This window comes from Pan paniscus, chromosome 19, assembly GCF_029289425.2.
Source record: "Pan paniscus chromosome 19, NHGRI_mPanPan1-v2.0_pri, whole genome shotgun sequence".
Lineage (NCBI taxonomy): Eukaryota > Metazoa > Chordata > Mammalia > Primates > Hominidae > Pan > Pan paniscus.
The window spans coordinates 62,112,687-62,132,577 of record NC_073268.2 but is presented as its reverse complement, the minus strand read 5'-3'; the positions used below and the strand labels follow the sequence as shown (position 1 = coordinate 62,132,577).

Here is a 19,891-nt window from a genome sequence, read left to right as displayed (position 1 = left end):
ACCCCTCATTAACTAAGTGCTTGTACTCCCTGGCATGCTGGGAACTCCTGGATCTGGTCAAAGGTCTTTCTGGGCCCTGTCTTCAGGGTCTGGAAACTACTAGAAGAAAGTTCTTCCATCCGATCTGCCTACAGCTGCTGCTTTGCACTGTACAAATCCATGTTGTTATCTCTCACCTCTGGAATTCAGGTCCCTCCACCTTTGGCTCCTTGAGAAATCTCTATTCCATTTCTAGCTCCATTCTGCATTTTCTGTTCCTACTGTCAGATGGGACTGCAATTTCCTGGCCATTTGAGCACCAGACAAGATCTACGCTTATGAAAATTGCCAAGCCAGCAAAGTCTATGATTAGAAGTAGGTAAATTTTTTTAGGACTCCCTCTCCCTTTCTTGGTGCACTGTGTGTCTTCTCCCTTTTTCCTGTAAAATCTCCTCTTTGCTCTTCAGTGCCATAGGTCAAAATGTGCTTTTAAAGGTCTTTGTCATTTCACATGTTCTAAGCTTAATTTAAGCAGTGATTTTCAAACATTTTACTTTGCCCAGAACTCTTTCTTTAAATACAATCTCCCATGTAAGCCTACTACATAAAACGAATCCAGGCATGTTTGGTTTAGTAAAAAGGGCAGTGTCCTGTGCCCAGAGCCCATTGGCTACTTCCCTGTCCCACCTTCCCCTCTCATGGCATGGAGTTTGCAAACATCTTAGCTAAAGGAAGAAAAGTCCAGGTGTTAGTTTCCAACATGAGCTACGTCAGAGAGCAGAACTGGCATAAGTTGTTAGTCTCTGAGGTCCTCCCTGACCCTGAATCCTCATTGCAGAGGCAGCTCTGCCAGCACGTTTGGCTGGCTTGGGACCACGTGTCTCTTGAGGCTCCAGCTTACTGCTTTGCTGAGAGATTCTGTATTCCCGAGGAATCAACTTTTGTTCCCAGTTTACACTTCCAGGAGACAGGTGTCCCCAGAAGTGGTATGCGTATCCCTACTGATGTCAGAAATGACTAGGGGAAAGTTTTTTAAAAAAAATATGTTACAGGGGCTTGGCACAGTGGCTCACACCTGTGATCCCAGCACTTTGGGAGGCCGAGGCGGACAGATCACGAGGTCAGGAGATTGAGACAATCCTGGCTAACACGTTGAAACCTCATCTCTACAAAAAATACAAAAAATTAGCCGGGCGTAGTCCCAGCTAATTGGGAGGCTGAGGCAGAAGAATCACTTGAACCTGGGAGGCAGAGGTTGCAGTGAGTCGAGATCGCGTCACCGCACTCCAGCCTAGTGACAGACCGAGACTCCGTCTAAAATTAAAAAAAAAAAAAAAAAAATTGTTAAAGGTTATTAGCCCTGGTTTTCGCAAGTGATACCAGCTTTCCACTTATGGTAGTGATTTACAGTTTTCATGTTGTCTAATTTAGTTAGGTTAAATTGGGAGTCAATGTAGAGAAAAATATGAAGTAAGCAATAGAGTGCTACAGATTATACATATGTAGAAGACATGCAAAGGACATATGTGAATGCCTGAAATTTGGAGCTCCGAAAAAGATGTAGTAAAAATATATTATGAGTTTGTTATTTAGTGCCCCAAATATACTTTTCACATTAGTAGATCAATAGACTATAATTATTCATATGAATTAATAGTTATAAGATTCACTTCCCCAGGCGAGCTTCAAAAAGTTATTTGCAGTAGAGTATATGCCGGCAATGAATTTTTTTTAAAAAAGATACCATTACAATAGTGCCAGATAAACACTACCATAAAAAGAGAAATTCTTTAAATATGAAACTCAGTGTCGATGATGGAAGAAAATTTGATTAGAAGAGTTAGGTAGAGACTTGGTCAGAAAATTTGGCAGGATCTTCTAAGCTGGTGACTGATTTTCTCATTTCTAGCTGAATTTCAGAGCATCTTTTTTTTTTATCCTAAATAGATATACTATGTGCATTATTCTTATTAGGCATGGTCAGGGTGGTTTATTGACCTACTGATGAATTGGAAAGAAGGAGAGGAAAAGAAATATTTCTGGATTGGTGGATATGAATTAGAAAACAGTGAGAAGAAAAAAGGAGGTTAAAAGGATGGAGGAAAATATGCAGGAACACGATTGTATGAAGTAGTATTGACTGAGCAGTAAATAATCTTGGAAAACAGGAAAGCAACAGTCCCCTTGAGAAGGAAGAACAAGGGCAATAAAGACTAATTAGAGAGTTTTCCTTTCTTGCACAGGATAGGCGTGGTACAACCTGGTTGCCAAGTTTCTGAGTCCATTTGTGCTGCTTTAACAGAATACCACAGCCTGGGTAATTTATAAAGAGCAGAAATTTATTTCTCATAGTTCTTGAGGCTGAGAAGTTCGAGATCAAGGCACTGGCAGGTTGGGTGTCCGGTGAGGGCCTGGCCTCTGCTTCCAAGATGGCGCCTTGTTGCTGCATCCTCCAGAGGAGAGGAACTCTGTGTCCTTACCTGATAGACGGTGGAAGGGCAAGCCAGCCAAACTCTATGTGAAGCCTCTTTGATGAGGGCCTTAATCCCATTCATGAGGGAGAAGCTCTCATGGCCCAGTGGCCTCTTAAAGGCACCAACTCTTAACACCATCACACTGGCCATTAAATTTCAACACCTGAATTTTGGAGGGGACACATTCACATAGCAGCAATTAAGGATGTGTGTAGGTAGATACGTGTGCGAAAGAAGGCACACAAAGAAGGGCTGTCTGGAGCCAGTGCACACTGGTTTGCTGTGGCTCGTGAAGGGCTGCTATATGCATTGTTTTAAACCTTGCACCCCCATTCTCCCAAGCAGCACTCAGCGAAGTCAAATTGGTAGCCTAGAAATGGACATGGTAGGAATACTGGGAATATTTATACCATAGAAATTGGTAGATGCTACAAATAAACGTGTTTGTCCTCAAAGAGCCTGTTGTTAAAGACTTTCCTGCAAACCACTGGAGATCACTATGCACTTTGCTGTTTGTATTTACATTCTTTAAAAAGGTATGAGCTCGGCTGGGCACAGTGGCTCACACCTGCAATCCCAGCACTTTGGAAGGCTGAGGCGGGCAGATCACTTGAGGTCAGGAGTTTGAGACCAGCCTGGCCAACATGGTGAAACCCCGTCTCTACTCAAAATACAAAAATTAGCCAGACATGGTGGTGCATGTCTGTAATCCCAGCTACTAGGGAGGCTGAGGCAGGAGAATAGACTAAACCAAGGAGGCAGAGGTTGCAGTGAGCCAAGATCGCACCACTGCACTCCAGCCTGGGTGACAGAGTGAGACTCCATCCCCACCCCAAAAGAAAAAAAAAAGGTATGAGCCCAGCTCTCTCTCTCTCTCTTCATATGCCTTGTCATCCAAGGGTATTGCATCCTGGGTTGGATGGCCAACCCTTTTCTCAAGTATTGTGCTCTTAAAAATCAAGGCAATGCTAATTAGTATAATTAAAAGAGATTGTGATTTTTAAAAAGATTTCAAAACAGGGTATCATAAAGAGAAAGCTCCTATAGCATGATAGTCTCAGCCTCTTTTCTCTCAGCACTTACGGAAGCAAGAGCGTGTGCTCATTAGAATGACTGTTGGATTCTGAAATCCCCCACCCCAACACAGAGGTTCTAATACTCACCATCAGCTCCTCCACTTGAGAATCCCTGCCCTAATCAATTTACTGTGACATCTGACTTTGCAAAAAATTCGATTCACATACTGCTTTCCACAACCTTATTTGGGATATAAAGTACAAACATACACATCAACATATTTTTGTGTATGGTGAGCCTCCGTGAAGCCAAGGGTTCAATGTAATAAACTCTGGGTCGTCTCCCTTTTCCTTAGCTGGACAGGATTGGTTGTTTCGTGGGAGGGCCCTAGGAAAGTTATTCAGACCTTAATTTCTTCACTTATAAAGTACTAAAGTATGAAGTACTAAAGCTGGCTTGCAGGGCTTTCTGTGAGATGGTAAATATCTCATAGATAGTAGAACAATTCCCGGCATATTGAAACTGCTTCCTAAATAGTGTGTATTTTGAGTTCCCTTTAGGATGAATGCAGAGCTTCATCCACATACTGTAACCTAAGACCACCTGCTCTCATGTGATACCACCTGATTATCTGCCCAGGACAGAACCAGCCTTTGTAAACTCGCCCTTCCAGTTTAGTTTGTCCAATGCCCTTTTGCATTCCCTCTAAGTTGCTATGCAGATATTAGCATCCAGTGCTGCTGGATTTCCTAGTTTCCCGTGTCAGTCACCACAAGACGACTGGTTAAAGGCCCCTTTCTTTCCTTGGTTGTATTCAGAGGAGATGGTAAGAGATTTTCCTGGCTTTGAAAACCAGCAGAACCTTGCCGTAACCCAACTATGTTATGTCTCTATGCTCTGTGACTTTTTTAAAAAAATTATACTTTAAGTTCTAGGGTACATGTGCTCAACGTACAGCTTTGTTTCATATGTATACATGTGCTCACTCATAGGTGGGAATTGAACAATGGGTCCACTTGGACACAGGGTGGGGAACATCACACATCTGTGACTTCTTTATAAGTGCTCAGCAAGATTCTTTATTAGTGAATATTCATCAGAGCCACCACCATTTATCAAACACCTGCATTGGTCCAAGCACTGTGCTAGTTGTTTATAAAGATTCCTATTGAACTACCTTCAGCCTTCACAAGGACCCTTTAAACTCATTACAGCTCCGCCTATTTTTGAGGCTCAGAGAGGTTACACGTGCCCAAAGTCATACAATTGCCAAGCGTCTCGGCCAGCATTTGAAGGAAAGTCTTTCTGATTCTAAAACTTGTATTGTCTCAGAGATAGCAGCAAAGTAATTGGCAAATATTTACTACCCACCAAGCACCAGATGGAGGCTGGGAGGGCCAGGGAAAAGTCCATTTAGAGGAATGTTACAAGACAGAACTCTTCAGATCATTATCCTAGTTGTTCAGGGCTCTCCAGTTTCCATATTTCCTCATAAGAGCTAGGAAGTTTTCTGGAACCAGCCTTCTCTCTGCTTGTTGTTTTGCAGGTCTTTTACTTCCCAGGGACTAGGGCTCCACCAGGTGGGTATTAGGCTCCAGATGGGAATGCTGACCATCTCCAATTCCTTCCAGCTCTAGCAGAGGCACAGGACATCCACGTGCACCTGATACCGCTCCAGCGCCACCTGGAAGCTCTGGAGAATGCAGAATTTCCGGAGGTGAAGCCCCGGCTGCGGCCCCTGCTCCACGTGGTCTGTCTGATTTGGGCCACATGCAAGTCCTACCGCTCCCCGGGGAGGCTGACTGTGCTGCTCCAGGAGATCTGCAACCTTCTCATCCAGCAGGTGGGCTGCCCCGGGATGCCCAGCAACTGCTCCCGGGGGCTGGTTGGCATCTAGTCACAGGAGAGAAGAGACAAGTGTCCTTTTTTCTGGGCGGGGAAATAATTATGTCCCAAAGAGTTCTTACACCTGAATTACAGTATTTTACTCTCAGAAGCCAATAATTTACAAAGACATTGTCAGTAATATTAGAACACCTGAGCCATCCTGTCTTCCTTTCCCCTCTGCCTAAGAGGGGATAAGTAGGGGTGGTGAATTTCAACCTCCTTAATGATCTATGAAGAAGGACTGGTAATGAGTCAGCAGCAAAGCCTAAGCAGTAAAGAGTGCAGCCTCTGATGTCAGGTAGAGTCAGGCGATGCTGTACCAATCCCTGGCTTTGCCATTTGGCAGCCAGCATACCACTTGTGTGCCAGGACAAGTCACTTCCTGTTCTGTGCCTCACTCTCCTCCACTGTACAATGGTGAAAACAAGAAGCCATATCTCTTTTTGGGTTGCTGGGTGATTTGAGGCTTCCATGTGATCATGCATGTGCCCTGCACATGGTAAGAACCTGGTACCCATAAGCTATTGAGAAGCAGCTTCTTAGATTATGCACTTCACGCTCCTCCTTCTTAGGGACCCTTGTAGCACCAACCAGGGCAGCGTAAACCTTGAGGAGTGTATCTTAAAAAAGAACTAGAGGGCCGGGCACAGTGGCTCACGCCTGTAATCCCAGCATTTTGGGAGGCTGAGGCGGGCAGATCACGAGGTCAAGAGATCGAGACCATCCTGGCCAACATGGTGAAACCCCGTCTCTACTAAAAATACAAAAATTAGCTGGGCGTGTTGGTGCACGCCTGTAGTCCCAGCTACTTGGGAGGCTGAGGCAGGAGAATCGCTTGAACCCGGGAGGCAGAAGTTGCAGTGAGCGAAGATTGTGCCACTGCACTCCAGCTTGGCGACAGAGCGAGACTCCATCTCAAAAAAAAAAAAAAGAACTAGAGGGCTTAAGGAGGTTTGGGTGATCTCTCCAAACCAGTTTCCTTTTCTTCTAAGGAGCTGTTCTCTGAGAAAATAACGAACAAGCTTAATAAGTAACTAAGAATAACTAACATTTTGCAGGCTGCAAAATACTGTTACATTCATGATTTCCATCAATCATCAAATAAACCCTGCAAGGTGGGCAGGGAAGGTCTTATTATTTATTATATTATTTAAAGATGTGGGCTACTGTTCAAGGAGGTTAACTGACTTGCCCAAAGACACCCAAACCAGGACCCCAACCCAGGCTGTTTGACTCCTCCTAGGCTAGTGCCTTTCCATTACTCCATGTTTATCAGCCAGAACTCTTTTGGTTGAAAGTGTAAGAAAACCGAAACCAAAAGTAGGAGCAAAAAAAGAAAACATATTGGCTCATGTACCTTGAAAGTCCAAGGTAAGGCTGGCTTCAGCCCCGACTTGCAATGTGGCCTTAGATGATGTCAGCCAGACCCAGGGACCCACCCTGTTGTGGTGAAGGTGGCTGTCGCTACAGCTCCAGCTTTTCAGTTTTCCAGGTGTAAGCTTCTTCGAGACAGAAAAATAATTATGGTCCAAATAATTCTTGCATTCAAATTACTTTACTACTGAAAGCCAATAAGTCACAAAAGAATACCTGGGAAAGGGCACCTGCTCCAGCCCCAGCTAGCCCAACAAAGTCTCATTGTGTTTCCTTGTCCCTGGCTACTTGCCCATTCCTGAGCCAATCACTGTAGCTTCAGTGACTAAGACTATTTGGCCGAAACCCAGGTCGCAGTCCACATGTGGAACGGAAAGCGAGGTCAGATGTTTCCTCTATTATCCTCATGAAAAATATTACTGGGGCAATGATTCAGTTCAGAGTTGGTGTTGCAAAGTTACAGGATGTCTGCACCTGCTCAGTGATACTAATCTGTTTGTATACCAGGCCTCTAATTATCTCAGCCCAGAAGACCTGCTGAGAAGTGAGGTAGAAGAAAGTCAGAGAAAACTGCGAGTGGTCTCAGACACTTTGAGCTTCTTCAAGCAAGAGTTTCAGGACAGAAGGGAGAATCTCCACACTTACTTCAAAGAGAACCAGGAAGTCAAGGAATGGGATTTCCAGTCTTCTTTGGTCTTTGTGCGATTGGATGGCTTCCTGGGACGACTGCACATGGTGGAGGTGAGTGCGCACCTCACCTCAGGCTGCCAGCCCCAGACAGAAAGAAGCAGTCCAGGGGTCCAAAAAGTGGAATAGGAAAATGCACAACACAACCTCATAGCCAACCCTCCATCAGCTGGAATAATCCATAATAAAGGTTCAATTGGCCAGTCACAGTGGCTCATGCCTGTAATCCCACTAGCACTTTGGGAGGCAAAGGTGGGTGGATTGCTTGAGCCCAGGAGTTTAAAACCAGCCGGGCCAACATGGCAAAACGCCTTCTCTACAAAAAATACAACAACAAAATAGCCAGGTGTGGTGTGCACCTGTAGTCCCAGCTACTCGGGAGGCTGAGGTGGGAGGATGGCTTGAGCATAGGAGGCAGAGGTTGCAGTGAGTCGAAATTGTGCCACTGCACTCTAGCCTAGGCAACAGGAGCCAGACCTTGTCTCAAAAAAACAAACAAGGGCCAGGCATGCGGTGGCTCATGCCTGTAAATCCCAGCATTTGGGGAGGCCGAGGCAGGTGGATCATGAGGTCAGGAGTTCGAGACCAGTCTGGTCAACATGGCGAAATCCTGTCTCTACTAAAAATACAAAAATTAGCCAGGTGTGGTGGCACACGCCTGTAATCCCAGCTACTCGGGAGGCCGAGGCAGAGAATTTCTTGAACTCGGAAGGCAGAGGTTTCAGTGAGCCACGATCACACCATTGCACTCCAGCCTGGGTGACAGAACGAGACTCTGTCTCAAAAAAAAAAAAAAAAAGAAGTTTTAATAAATAGTTGTCATTTGGATTGACCATCACATCACATAATAGTGGTTATAGTAGAAGTTTAGGAAATCCTGATCATAGACCCATTTAGGAAGAAGGCCCAAGGAATCAATGAACTAGTTCAATTGGTTTGCAAATTGCCCGTAGCCTTTGAACTGGGTTTCAAATAAACTCTGCCTAGAAAGATTGACACTGAGCAAACCTTGGCTGGGCTATAACCATTCCCGCAAAGCTGGCTGCTTTGAACTTCTCCTCCTCCACTCCTCAATCTCCAAGGCAGCTCCCCAAAGTCCAAAACGAATAAGTCCCTGTGCAAAAGAAACATGACTTATGCTCAAAGTTATGTCTTTCCCTCAATTATTTAAAAATAAATATGGATTTTAGGTGAAGTACTACGGTGAGAAGTCATGATACTATTTCTTTGGATTGTTTCAATTCTCAAAACTTAATATGTTTAACAGGTCTCTCAACATTTTACAGCTATGTGTTTGCTGATTGGACTTGGAAGGGAGGGTAATGGGCCTAATAAAATGAAATACAGACTTAAACGGATTTGAGAAATTCAGGGTTGAGTTTAAGATTAAGACAAGAGGCCAGGCACGGTGGCTCTCCCCTGTAATCCCAGCCCTTTGGGAGGCCGAGGCAGGCGAATCACAAGTTCAGGAGTTCATGATCAGCCTGGCCAACATGGTGAAACCCCGCCTCTACTAAAAATACAAAAATTAGCCGGGTGTGGTGGCGGGCGCCTGTAGTCCCAGCTACTCGGGAGGCTGAGGCAGGAGAATCGTTTGAACTCGGGAGGTAGAGGTTGCAGTGAGCCGAGATCGCGCCACTGCACTCCAGCCTGGGACAGAGCGAGACTCCGTCTCAAAAAAAAAAAAAAAAAAGTGAGATTGATGTGTTACTGGGAGCAAGAAAGAGGGGTCTCTAGCCCAGCAGGACTTTGACAAAAAGTGGGAACGCAAGAGAAAATCAGTTGTGAAACTGGAGTGGGAATTTGCCAGGGAAAACAAAGATGGGAAGGGCATAAAGAGAGAAAATGCGTGAGAGAGAAAGCCAGAAGCTAGATCTTATGAAAGGCGCACCTTAAACCCTTCATCAGGATCACAGAGACTATAAATAATTGATTATCTAGCTTTATCCTAAATGCCCTTTTTCCCTCAGCCGTTTCCATCATGGTTGATGTACAGCCCTTCACTCCTCCTGCACTCTGTATTCCTCTCATATCCACCACCAATTCCTTTGCTGCTGTTTAGTGAGAGGTGAGGGACACTCCAGCCCCAGCCCATGCCTGGCCTGGGCTGACCACGAAGAACGAATTTCCATCACTGCCTGGCAGCGGCCATGTTTGCAGATGCTCCAGCCCTGCAGATAGCCCTGGGAATGGTAGCAGAGCATGACCCCAGGCCCTGTGCACACATGCTAATGATTTGACTTTGCATATAGACAGCTATTCTAACATCAGGGTGCCTAATCTGCAGGATATGTTCAGTAAATATAAGCAGTGATGGCCACCAGCCTCCCTAGTGTCATTACTCTCACAATAAGTCCTTTCTCAGGCTGCTGCTGCTTTCTGAATCAAGGGCACAGGTGCATAAAAAGCAGTTGCCCCCATTTAATTAGAAGATGACATGAGTGTCACCAAGCTCCCTGCCTTGCTGCCTCTCCTTCTCTTAGGTGTCATTCTGTCCTTGGCTCTGGTTAGCTGCTTTGCTCCTGTGCCCAGCTGCTCCTTTTCTTTTCTTTTTCTTTTTTTTTTTTTTTTTTCTCGAGATGGAGTTTCGCTCTTGTTGCCCAGGCTGGAGTGCAGTGGCACAATCTCGGCTCACCACAACCTCTGCCTCCTGGGTTCAAGCGATTCTCCTGCCTCAGCCTCCCAAGTAGCTGGGATTACAGGCATGTGCCACCATGCCTGGTTAATTTTTGTATTTTTAGTAGAGACAGGGTCTTTCTGTGTTGGTCAGGCTGGTCTTGAACTCCCAACCTCAGGAGATCCACCCAGCTTGGCCTCCCAAAGTGCTGGGATTACAGGCGTGAGCCACCGTGCCCGGCCAGCATTTCTTTTCTTGACTGTGTTTCCCTCTCTTTCCCTTTGTCTAATTCTTCCTCCCTTTTCACTTGGTCCCCCTTTCACTTTGTCCTCCTTCTCTATTTTCTAACTTCCCTGACCTCTTTGTTTGCCCTGAATTTCCATGTGTTTTCATCTTCCCACGGCTACTCCTTGCCCCCTTTCCTCATATTTCCTCCCCTCTTTTATTTTTAATCTCCCAAATGTCTGCTTAAATGCATCGCCCTTGCCTTTTGCCATCTTCCTCCTCCCCCAGCTCTTGCCTCCTGAGTCTGTGCAGTGGAACACGGGACTATCGACTGTCCTCTGGCATATTTCATGTAGGCCTTTAGTTAATATTCTGTGTATCTCTGTGATCGATGCCTGATTGAAATGGGATTAATCTGCTCCTCTCCAGTAAGAATTATCATGAACTTAGCCTTATTCATCTTCTATTCTAATACAATCTATGGCCACTGAGATGATGGTAGCTGCAATTAATAAATACACGAAACACCAATGTGTTTATCTCTCTGCATGCTCTCGTCACGGGTTAGAGTGTGAAGGGCTGGTTTTTAATCCCCACAATTCTCCCAGATTTCATTTCTCTGATGTGAGTTGCTTTTTTATTCTTTCACTCTTTTTGCACAAGAGAATTTTGTTGTGCAGATCCACTCTTCCTCTCTGGGTGCCTGCTAAATGCCAGAGGTGGGGCTGGCTTGGAAGAAGGGGTATACATTGCCCAGTATTTTTCGGTGTCTGCAGTAAGCGGAGTAATTGCATTTTCAGGATACCACCATTCTCCTCTGCCTTCTTATCACAACCATGATACAGGTAATCTCTTAGAGATTTAACCCTTGTGGAGGGAAGAACGAGGAATAGAAAACTAAAAAATTAACATGTTTCAAGAACCTATCCCATGCCAGAGCCTGTATCCTTGCAATCATCTTAAGAACTGGGGCCGGGTGCAGTGGCTTACGCCTGTAATCCCAACACTTTGGGAGGCCGAGGTGGTGGGATCACCTGAGGTCAGGAGTTTGAGACAAGCCTGGCCAACATGGTGAAACCCTGTCTCTACTAAAAATACAAAAATTAGCCGGGCATGGTGGCATACCCGTGTAATCCCAGCCACCCAGGAGGCTGAGGCAGGAGAATCGCTGGAACCTGGGAGGCAGAGGATATAGTGAGCCGAGATCGTGCCACTGCACTCCAGCCTGGGTGACAGAGCAAGACTCCATCTCAAAAAAAAAGAAAAGAAAAGAACTGGGTATCAGTATCTTTTCTTTAACAAATGAGCATAACTAAATCTGATACATAAATGAACTCACCCATAGTTACACAGGTTGGAGAGGTGTAGCTGAGATTTGTACCCAGGGGGACAGCTGGTTCCAAGTACTGTCTTTGCACCAAACTTTGATATCCTATAGGGAGTTGTGAAGGTCTGTTTCCCTCCTTCCGTCCTTTTCTCCCTTCCTTCCTTCTTTCTTTCCTCCCACTTTCCTGGTTTGAGGATCCCAAACTGGTTTTGTGGTTTTATTCTGCCCTTATACACTCTGTTCTACTTTTGTACACTCAATTTTTGCCATACAATTTCTAGGTCTTTATATCAAAGTAAGTTACTCAGGTACAATTATAATTCCCATTTCATGAAAGGATCTTATTTGACTTTATGACTTACTAAGAAAATCCCAGAAGTATATAAAATCTTTGCAATTTGAATGAGCCATCAAAGTTCAAAGACAAAAAGAGTTGTTGGGTTGCCTCTTGATTCCTTCTTTCATCCTGCCTTCCTGCTTGATGCATCAGTGCACACACACACACACACACCGAGTTCATTTTTGTGTCATAGAGTTGTAGATTCTGCAGATCCCCTGTTTGAGTTTCTGCCTGCAGCCTCTTCCCTCCAAACAATGCAGTAAGCACCTTGGAGAGAACTCTCATTTCCTTTATTATAAAACTGCTATAAAGCTGTGATTTATTTGGAGACAAAATGATTTCCTGCTGAGACTTTATGCGAAGTGATTAGCAGGTACATAGGTAATAAGCTGACCTAATATCCACACCGCGTTTCCTTTTGCTCTTTCTACCATCTCCAGCCACTCTGCAGCCTCCTTTCATTCTGAGCCTAATTGGGTATCTTCCCTTTTAGCCCGGCTTGAATATGTGGTCACATAGGAGACCATTAGCCACATAAGGTCGGTGGCGGTCAAAAGGTAAAGAAAACAGTCTTTTTCCAAATGACCTTTTGAGATTTTCATCTATGAACATCTGCTTTGTGCTCTCCCTTAATGAATTCCCAAGGTTCTTCTTTTAAGATGGGCAGTGTGGCCTCTCCTTTGAGAAGGGGGTTGCTGTTGGCAAGTCTTGCTATTACCCCTGGTTTTGATTCTTCATCTCAGGGGCCAGAGCACATATTGAATCCTCCCCACATCCCTGCCACCTGCCACCACCATTAAGTGCTGCACGGTTTTTTCATAAGAATAGAACCTGATCAGTCCAGTAAGCAGCCTGGTACCCCAGTGTTCCTTGTTCTGTCTTGAAAGAAGCACCCAAATGTCCCCTCTGTACCCCATTACACATATAATATCCATTAACCCGATCTAATGACATCAGAATGATCATGGTTAATTATAGTGGCTGCCTTTTAGTGAAGTCCTACAGGGAACCTTCCATAAACTTGGTAACTTCACAGCAACTTAAGTGTTATTGTTCCCATCTACAGGTTAGGAAAGTGAGGCTTAGAAAAGTTAGGTGTCTTGCTTTAAGCCACATAGCTAGTAAATGATGGAACCAGAGTTGCATAAACTCAGGGTTTTTTGTTTGTTTGTTCTGGCCCTAGATCCTAGGCTCTTTCCACAATGCCATATGTTGTGTCTCTGAAGTGGATATTTCACCAGTGTATGACATGATGAATTTCGTGTTTAGTACTGTAATGAATAAAAATAGATATTTAAAAAATATCATTTAAACTTCTTATTGATTTAAATTGCCTTTTATCTGTTTTGTGAGAACTTTTAAATAAACAATGAAAAGAACTTACATTTACATAATTTAAGAATCGAATTATTTTGATTCTTAAATCAAAGATTTAAGGCTAATCAAAGATATAGCCATGGTCAATGCCATAAGTCTGGTGTCTATAGTTGTAAGACAATTTCCTAGCTGCTTCAGAAATCTTTTCTGCTATGCCTCCAACATCAAACTTATTAAAACCCGTTCAGCGATGGAGAGCTCACTCCCTCTCTTTGTAGCCCATTCTACAGCATTAGATGGTTTTTTATTAAGTGAAACCACAGGAAATGGCCATTTTTTAGGTCGAAATGATCCCGTATCAGCAATGTAATAAGTTCAACCTGTATGGTGAGGTCACATCTACTTCTTTGTCCCATTCACTCATTTGCCTTCATTCTGCCCTCACTGTAGCACCAGGGAAGGTTCCCCCTTGCACTTGACCAGGGTCCTATGGACATTGAAATGTCCTTCCTTATAATTCTCTTCTCTTGTCTATTTTTTTTCACCAACTGCTCTTCAGATGTCAGGGTTCCTAGCTCCTCTATCACCTTGCTGCTTTTTTTTCTGGAAGTATTATAGGCAAGTCAAAGAACAAACAGCATACATTCCTTCACTCAACAAATATGTGTTCAGGGTCAGGGACTCTTCCAGGCACTGGAAATACCAAGGTACCTTTGGGGCATTTACAACTTACTGGACAGAAAATAAGCAAATAGTATAATATAATGCCAAATAATATAATTCCAGAGTGTGATAAGCGCTCTGAATAAGCAGAAGAAGGGGATACAGAGTCTGGGGGAAAGCTGGATGGGTGGATCTCTTTCCACAGAAGGGTGAGGAAAGGCCTAAGACCTTGAGTTGAGCCCCAGATAAATCTGTTGTCCACCATGTGTGTGTTGTTACATAAAACAATGTAAGTATCTATCTTTTTAAGTGACCAGACTTTCTCCAAAAGTAGAATAGTTAAATAAATATTTCGCTAATATCTAGGATAAATTGAAGACAAACACCTTCCTGTCACCTCCCTAGACCATGCTTTAAGTATTCTTGAGAAATAAAACAGTCTAACAAAATTATCATCTGGGTTTCTGATGTAATCAAACATATCACAATGCATCTACCTTTTAAAATGGTACGAAGTATTTCCTAGAAATTGAAATTGACATCCACAGAATTATGAAGAATGAGTACCAAGGTTGCATTTCACAGCACAAGTATGACTCTCCCTATAAAACCGATTACAACTAAGCACTTTACGAGAGACTTGAATTACTACTGAAGTCAATTTCATTTCCATAAAATTCATTTCGGTTTTCTTCCCAGTATATCAAGTTGAATCTATTTTTGAAGAAAGACTGCCACTTTTCCCACCATTAGTGGCAAAAGTCCATCCCTGGTTTTGGCATCTGTCTTCCCTGCCTTGGCTGGTGTCTTCCCTCTTCTCTCCCCTCCCACTTCAGCTGCTTCCCACTAGCCATGCCCAAACATACATAGCTGAGCAAAAACAGGCTTGTTAGATGGCTGCCCAAATCCACGTGGGTACCCTCCTTGCCAAGCAGGGAAAGTCAGCCATTGTCCCCATTTCCCAGCGCCTCTGTCACTGCTGCTGGAGTTGGTGTGTCCCAGCAGGAAAAAGGAGCCAGGCAGCCTGTGCTAGCCTGATGGGTCACCCATAGCAGCAGCCATGGGCAGTGAGATTTCCTGCAGTGGTACCAGGACCTGCTGGATTTTACAGCATCGGTGTCATGGTGCACCCCTTAAACCTCCAGAGCAGAGGATCCCTCCCACAGTCCACACCAAATGTTGGCCAAAATGACACAAAGGGAACTTTTACTGTCCTCTTTCCTGCCTAAGGAATGTGCACACAAATTGGAAGTCATGACAAGAACCATATCTTGGTTTGGAGGTTTTGTGATTTTTAGGTACTCACAAGAGATAAATTCAATCTGTCCTGCTAGATGTGCTCAGGAGGAAGCTCCAATCCTATCGGAGGTGAGGCAGCTTCCGTGGACTCAGGAGGGGATCCTCCCCAAGGCTTCTGGGTTGTGCCGTCCACCTGTCATTGGATCTCAAGCACACCTGGGACACTGCCACATTAATAACAGCGATGATACTGTGTGTGCAGGCCTGGCCTAAATCCCAGGCTTGAGTTAACTGACTTAGCACTCAGCATCATGCTACAAGGTGTTATTATTATTCTGCAGCAGATGAAGAAGTGCAGCACAGAGCTGGTAAATAACTACTCACCGCCACCTGGCTGGCAGCAGGGTGTAACATCCTATGCACGCCCAGCGAGGGCGCCCTGCAGGAGATGTGTTTGCTTGGCAGACAAGTTGCAAAGAAGGCCGGTGTCACCCTCTGGGCATGTCTTCAGGACGATTTTGCAGCTCTGTTTTTCCGTCAACATCCCTTAGGATTGCTGTCATTCTAGAACTGGATAACATGATCCATTTGAAATGAGCTATTTTAGAGAAATCAGCGATAAAGCTACCAATTATATAAATAGTTTTATTATTATTACATTTTATTATTTGTTAAAGACCACAAAGACATAGAGAGGTGGAAGCATACATTTCACTTATTTATGTATGTATATATTTATTTTGGTTTAAGTGAATTTTATTTGACCATACTTTCTCTTTGCTTTGTTATCGAGTTTAACCAAGAGTTATTTTTACCAGCCCAATCTAATAATAAGGTTATGAAACTAATCAGGCTTCACAATTTCCTAAGCAACCACCGCCCCCATGGTTTCCAACTTTTCTCATTCACTGCTGTTATGATCATGATGATGATTTTAACTCTTTTTTTTTTTTTACTTCTTTTTTTTTATACTTTAAGTTTTAGGGTACATGTGCACAACGTGCAGGTTTGTTACATATGTATACATGTGCCATGTTGGTGTGCTGCACCCATTAACTTGTCATTTAGCATTAGGTATATCTCCTAATGCTATCCCTCCCCCCTGCCCCCACCCCACAACAGTCCCCAGTGTGTGATGTTACCACCCTGTGTCCATGTGTTCTCATTGTTCAATTCCCACCTATGAGTGAGAACATGCAGTGTTTGGTTTTTTTGTCCTTGCGACAGTTTGCTGAGAATGATTTTAACTCTTTTGTGAATTGTCCCCATAGGGTCTTCTGAAGACGGCCCTGGATTTCCACAAACTGGGAAAGGTGGAGTTCAGCGGCGTCAGAGGGAATGCTCTGAGTCAGCAGGTCCAGCAAATGCATGAGGAATTTCAAGAGATGTACAGGCTTCTCTCAGGATCCTCCTCCGACTGCCTGTACCTCCAAAGCACGGTAGGGTTGGGAAGGGCTGAATCGCCAGCTCTGCCTCTGTCCCGGATGCCTCTCATCTGTAGGGTCTAGGTATTTACTTGCATTTTCCCTGTGTATTTCCTTTGGCTCTGTGGTCCCAGTGGTTTTGCTAATTATCCTTTGTGTTAGGAGAAATTATTATTCCTTGTGCCAAGAGAAAGATTCTAATTATTCTTTGTGTTGGAAGAAAGATCAAGGAGGCCTCTTCCAACTGTTAACTGCTCCAGACTAATGACACCAGGGTTTCAGAGATGCTAAAGTGGGTATGACACGACAGTGGAGGCGGTGGCCACCCTGTGGCTTCAAACGTTTTAAGCTCAGTGAAAGAAGCCAGACCCAGAAAGACAAATGTTGCATGGTCTCAACTATATGAGGCATCTGAAATAGTCAAAGTCATAGAAGCAGAGTGGAATGGTGGCTGCCAGGGGCTGGGGGAGAGGGAAATGGGGAGGTGGTGGTCAAAGAGTATAAAGTTTCAGTTATGCATGATAAATAATTTCTGGAGCTCTAATGTACAACATGGTGAAGACGGTTAACAATACTGTATTGCGGGCCAGGTGCGGTGGCTCACGCCTGTAATCCCAGCACTTTGGGAGGACAAGGCAGGCAGATCATGAGGTCAAGAGATGGAGACCATCCTGGCCAACATGGTGAAACCCCGTCTCTGCTAAAAATACAGAAAGTAGCCAGGTGTGATGGCGGGCGCCTGTAGTCCCAGCTACTCAGGAGGCTGAGGCAGGAGAATCGCTTGAACCCGTGAGACGGAGGTTGCAGTGAGCCGAGATCGCGCCACTGTGCTCCAGCCTGGCGATAGAGGGAGACTCTGTCTCAAACAAACAAACAAACAAACAAAAAACTGTATTGCTTTGCTGTCTCACTCATAAGTGGGAGTTGAACAATGAGAACACATGGACACAGGGAGGGAAATAACACACACTGGGACCTGTCAGGGGTTGGGGGACAAGGGGAGGGAGAGCATTAGGACAAATACCTAAGGCATGCGGGGCTTAAAACCTAGATGACGGATTGATAGTTGTAGCAAACCACCATGGCACATGTATACCTATGTAACAAACCTGCACGTTCTGCACATGTATCCCAGAACTTACAGTAAAATAATTTTAAGAAAAGAAAAACTGTATTGCGTACTTGAAATTCGCCAAAAGGATAGATCCTAAGTGTTCTCACCACGCACACAAAAAGCAAATGGTAACTGTGTGAGGTGATGAATATGTTGATTAGCTTGATTGTGGTGATCATTTCACAGTGTATACATGTATCAAAATATCAAGTTGTATATCTTATATGTATACAATTTTTATTTGCCAATTATAACTTAATAAAACTGAGGGGGAAAAATGTTTTAAGCTTCGGGCAAAAACTGCTAAGGGAAGAACAGGCACACCTGGACAGAATTTTATTAGTGACTTGGGGAGGTATAAGTGAAGCCACAGCCTGGGTTTTCTGATCTGAACCTGGTTCCTAACAGAACACATAGGATAATGAAAGGACCAGAGAAGCATTTTCCAGGACAGGAACAAAGAGCCTGCATCTCACCTGTAGCCCCAGGAAAGCCTCGACCCGTAAGTCCACATGCATGGGAGAAAAAAAGAAGAAAAAGGGCCAGTATGAAAACAGAGAATGGAATTCCCAGAAAAAGGAATGGCAGAATTACTGGAGAAGGAATTTTAAGAGTGTGTGCGGGAAAAGGAGAAAGAAATCAGGGCAGGAATCTGCTCTGAGCACCTTCAGACATCCAGCGGAATCTTAGTTGGCCAGACCCAGGAAGGTTCTACCTTCTAAGAATTCTATTAGTCAAAAGTAGACCCAAAAAAGGTGGACCGTAGACTATCCTGGCTAACACAGTGAAACCCCGTCTCAATTAAAAATACAAAAAAATAGCTGGGCGTGGTGGTGCACACCTGTAATCCCAGTTACTTGGGAGGCTGAGGCAGGAGGCTTGAACCCCGGAGGCAGAGGTTGCAGTGAGCCAAGATTGTGCCACTGCACTCCAGCCTGGGTGACAGAGTGAGACTCTGTCTCAAAAAAAAAAAAAAAAAAAGCAGACCACAAAGCAGGCTATATACAATGTATTTGCTACCCTACAATACAGTAAAACAAAGCATAATCCCAGGGATTTTGCCCAGAGAAAAAACTAAAAACTAAGAAGAAACATGCCAAAATGTCATCATGCTTGGGAAGTAGAACTAGACTATTTTTTCGTACCCTTTTTTTCACACACACATGCGTTACTGTTACAAAGCAATAATAACAAATAATTCCACAAATTAGAGATTGGCGTGACCAACGTTTCTCTGAAAATTGCTATGTGCTAAGAGAAATACATTAGGGTTGCCAGATAAACTACACTAATTTGGACATACTAAAAAAAAAAAAATTCTCGTTTACCTGAAATTCCAATTTAACTGAGTGCCTCGTAGTTTTATTTGCTAAATTTGGCAATCTTAAGAACAAGGCTAGTTGCTGTCTTAACCAATTAAGAAGGATTTAGAAGAAATAGTTTGTATTAGTTTAATTAGCTTTCTTTCCTCCTAATGGCTAGATTAGTTTGCTGACAATGGAAAAACAGAATTCTGACTTGGGGAAGGAACGAAAGTGGGTGGTAAAGTTGAAATAGCCCCATTGCTGGGGCTGTTGATGCTGCGGTGGTTTTCAGGGTTATGTGAGCTGGTGTTATGAGTGAGAGAGAAGGGGCTTCAGGAAGCAGAACGGAGGAGCATGGAAAGGGTGGAAGAACACCAAACTCACATCTAATTCATTTCACCATCTTGCTGGAACCCTCTAGGTAAAAATGCTGCAACCACAGGGTAACTCTACATGGCTAAAAATTAAGTCATGCCATGGTGAATTTCAGAAAATTAAAATAATTCTTTGGTATAACCAGTTCAAACACAAAAGTTAGCTGTGAGGAGCATAGTGGGGTTGGCTTACAGAAAATTACATTTTCCTTATATATATATGGTGTCTCTTCAGGACTTTGAAAATGACGTCTCTGAATTTAACCAGAAAGTAGAAGATCTTGACCGAAGATTGGGGACTATCTTTATTCAAGCTTTTGATGATGCACCTGGCTTGGAGCATGCCTTTAAGGTTTGTGTAAATGGGGCAGGAGCCACTCGGTCCTGGATACTCCCCTGGCCCTCATCAGAGGATGATATGGATACCTTTCCAACTGTTCTGTTCCTGCAACTATTAATTATTCTTATTAATCTAGTAGAGAAGGATATGGGAATCCTTCTTATATCAAGAAAGTGTGCAGAATTGGGA

General features: G+C 44.0%; 1 protein-coding gene across 1 annotated transcript in view; it reads left to right on the top strand.

The window, feature by feature from the left end:
* Positions 1–19,891, top strand: part of DNAH9 (dynein axonemal heavy chain 9) — a 380,960-nt gene that overhangs the window by 13,811 nt on the left and 347,258 nt on the right. Inside the window, exons 5-8 of the mRNA XM_003818106.6 lie at positions 5,102–5,313; positions 7,239–7,472; positions 16,418–16,585; positions 19,598–19,714. Coding sequence (XP_003818154.4) covers positions 5,102–5,313; positions 7,239–7,472; positions 16,418–16,585; positions 19,598–19,714 — 731 coding nt within the window. The remainder of the gene's footprint in view (positions 1–5,101; positions 5,314–7,238; positions 7,473–16,417; positions 16,586–19,597; positions 19,715–19,891) is intronic.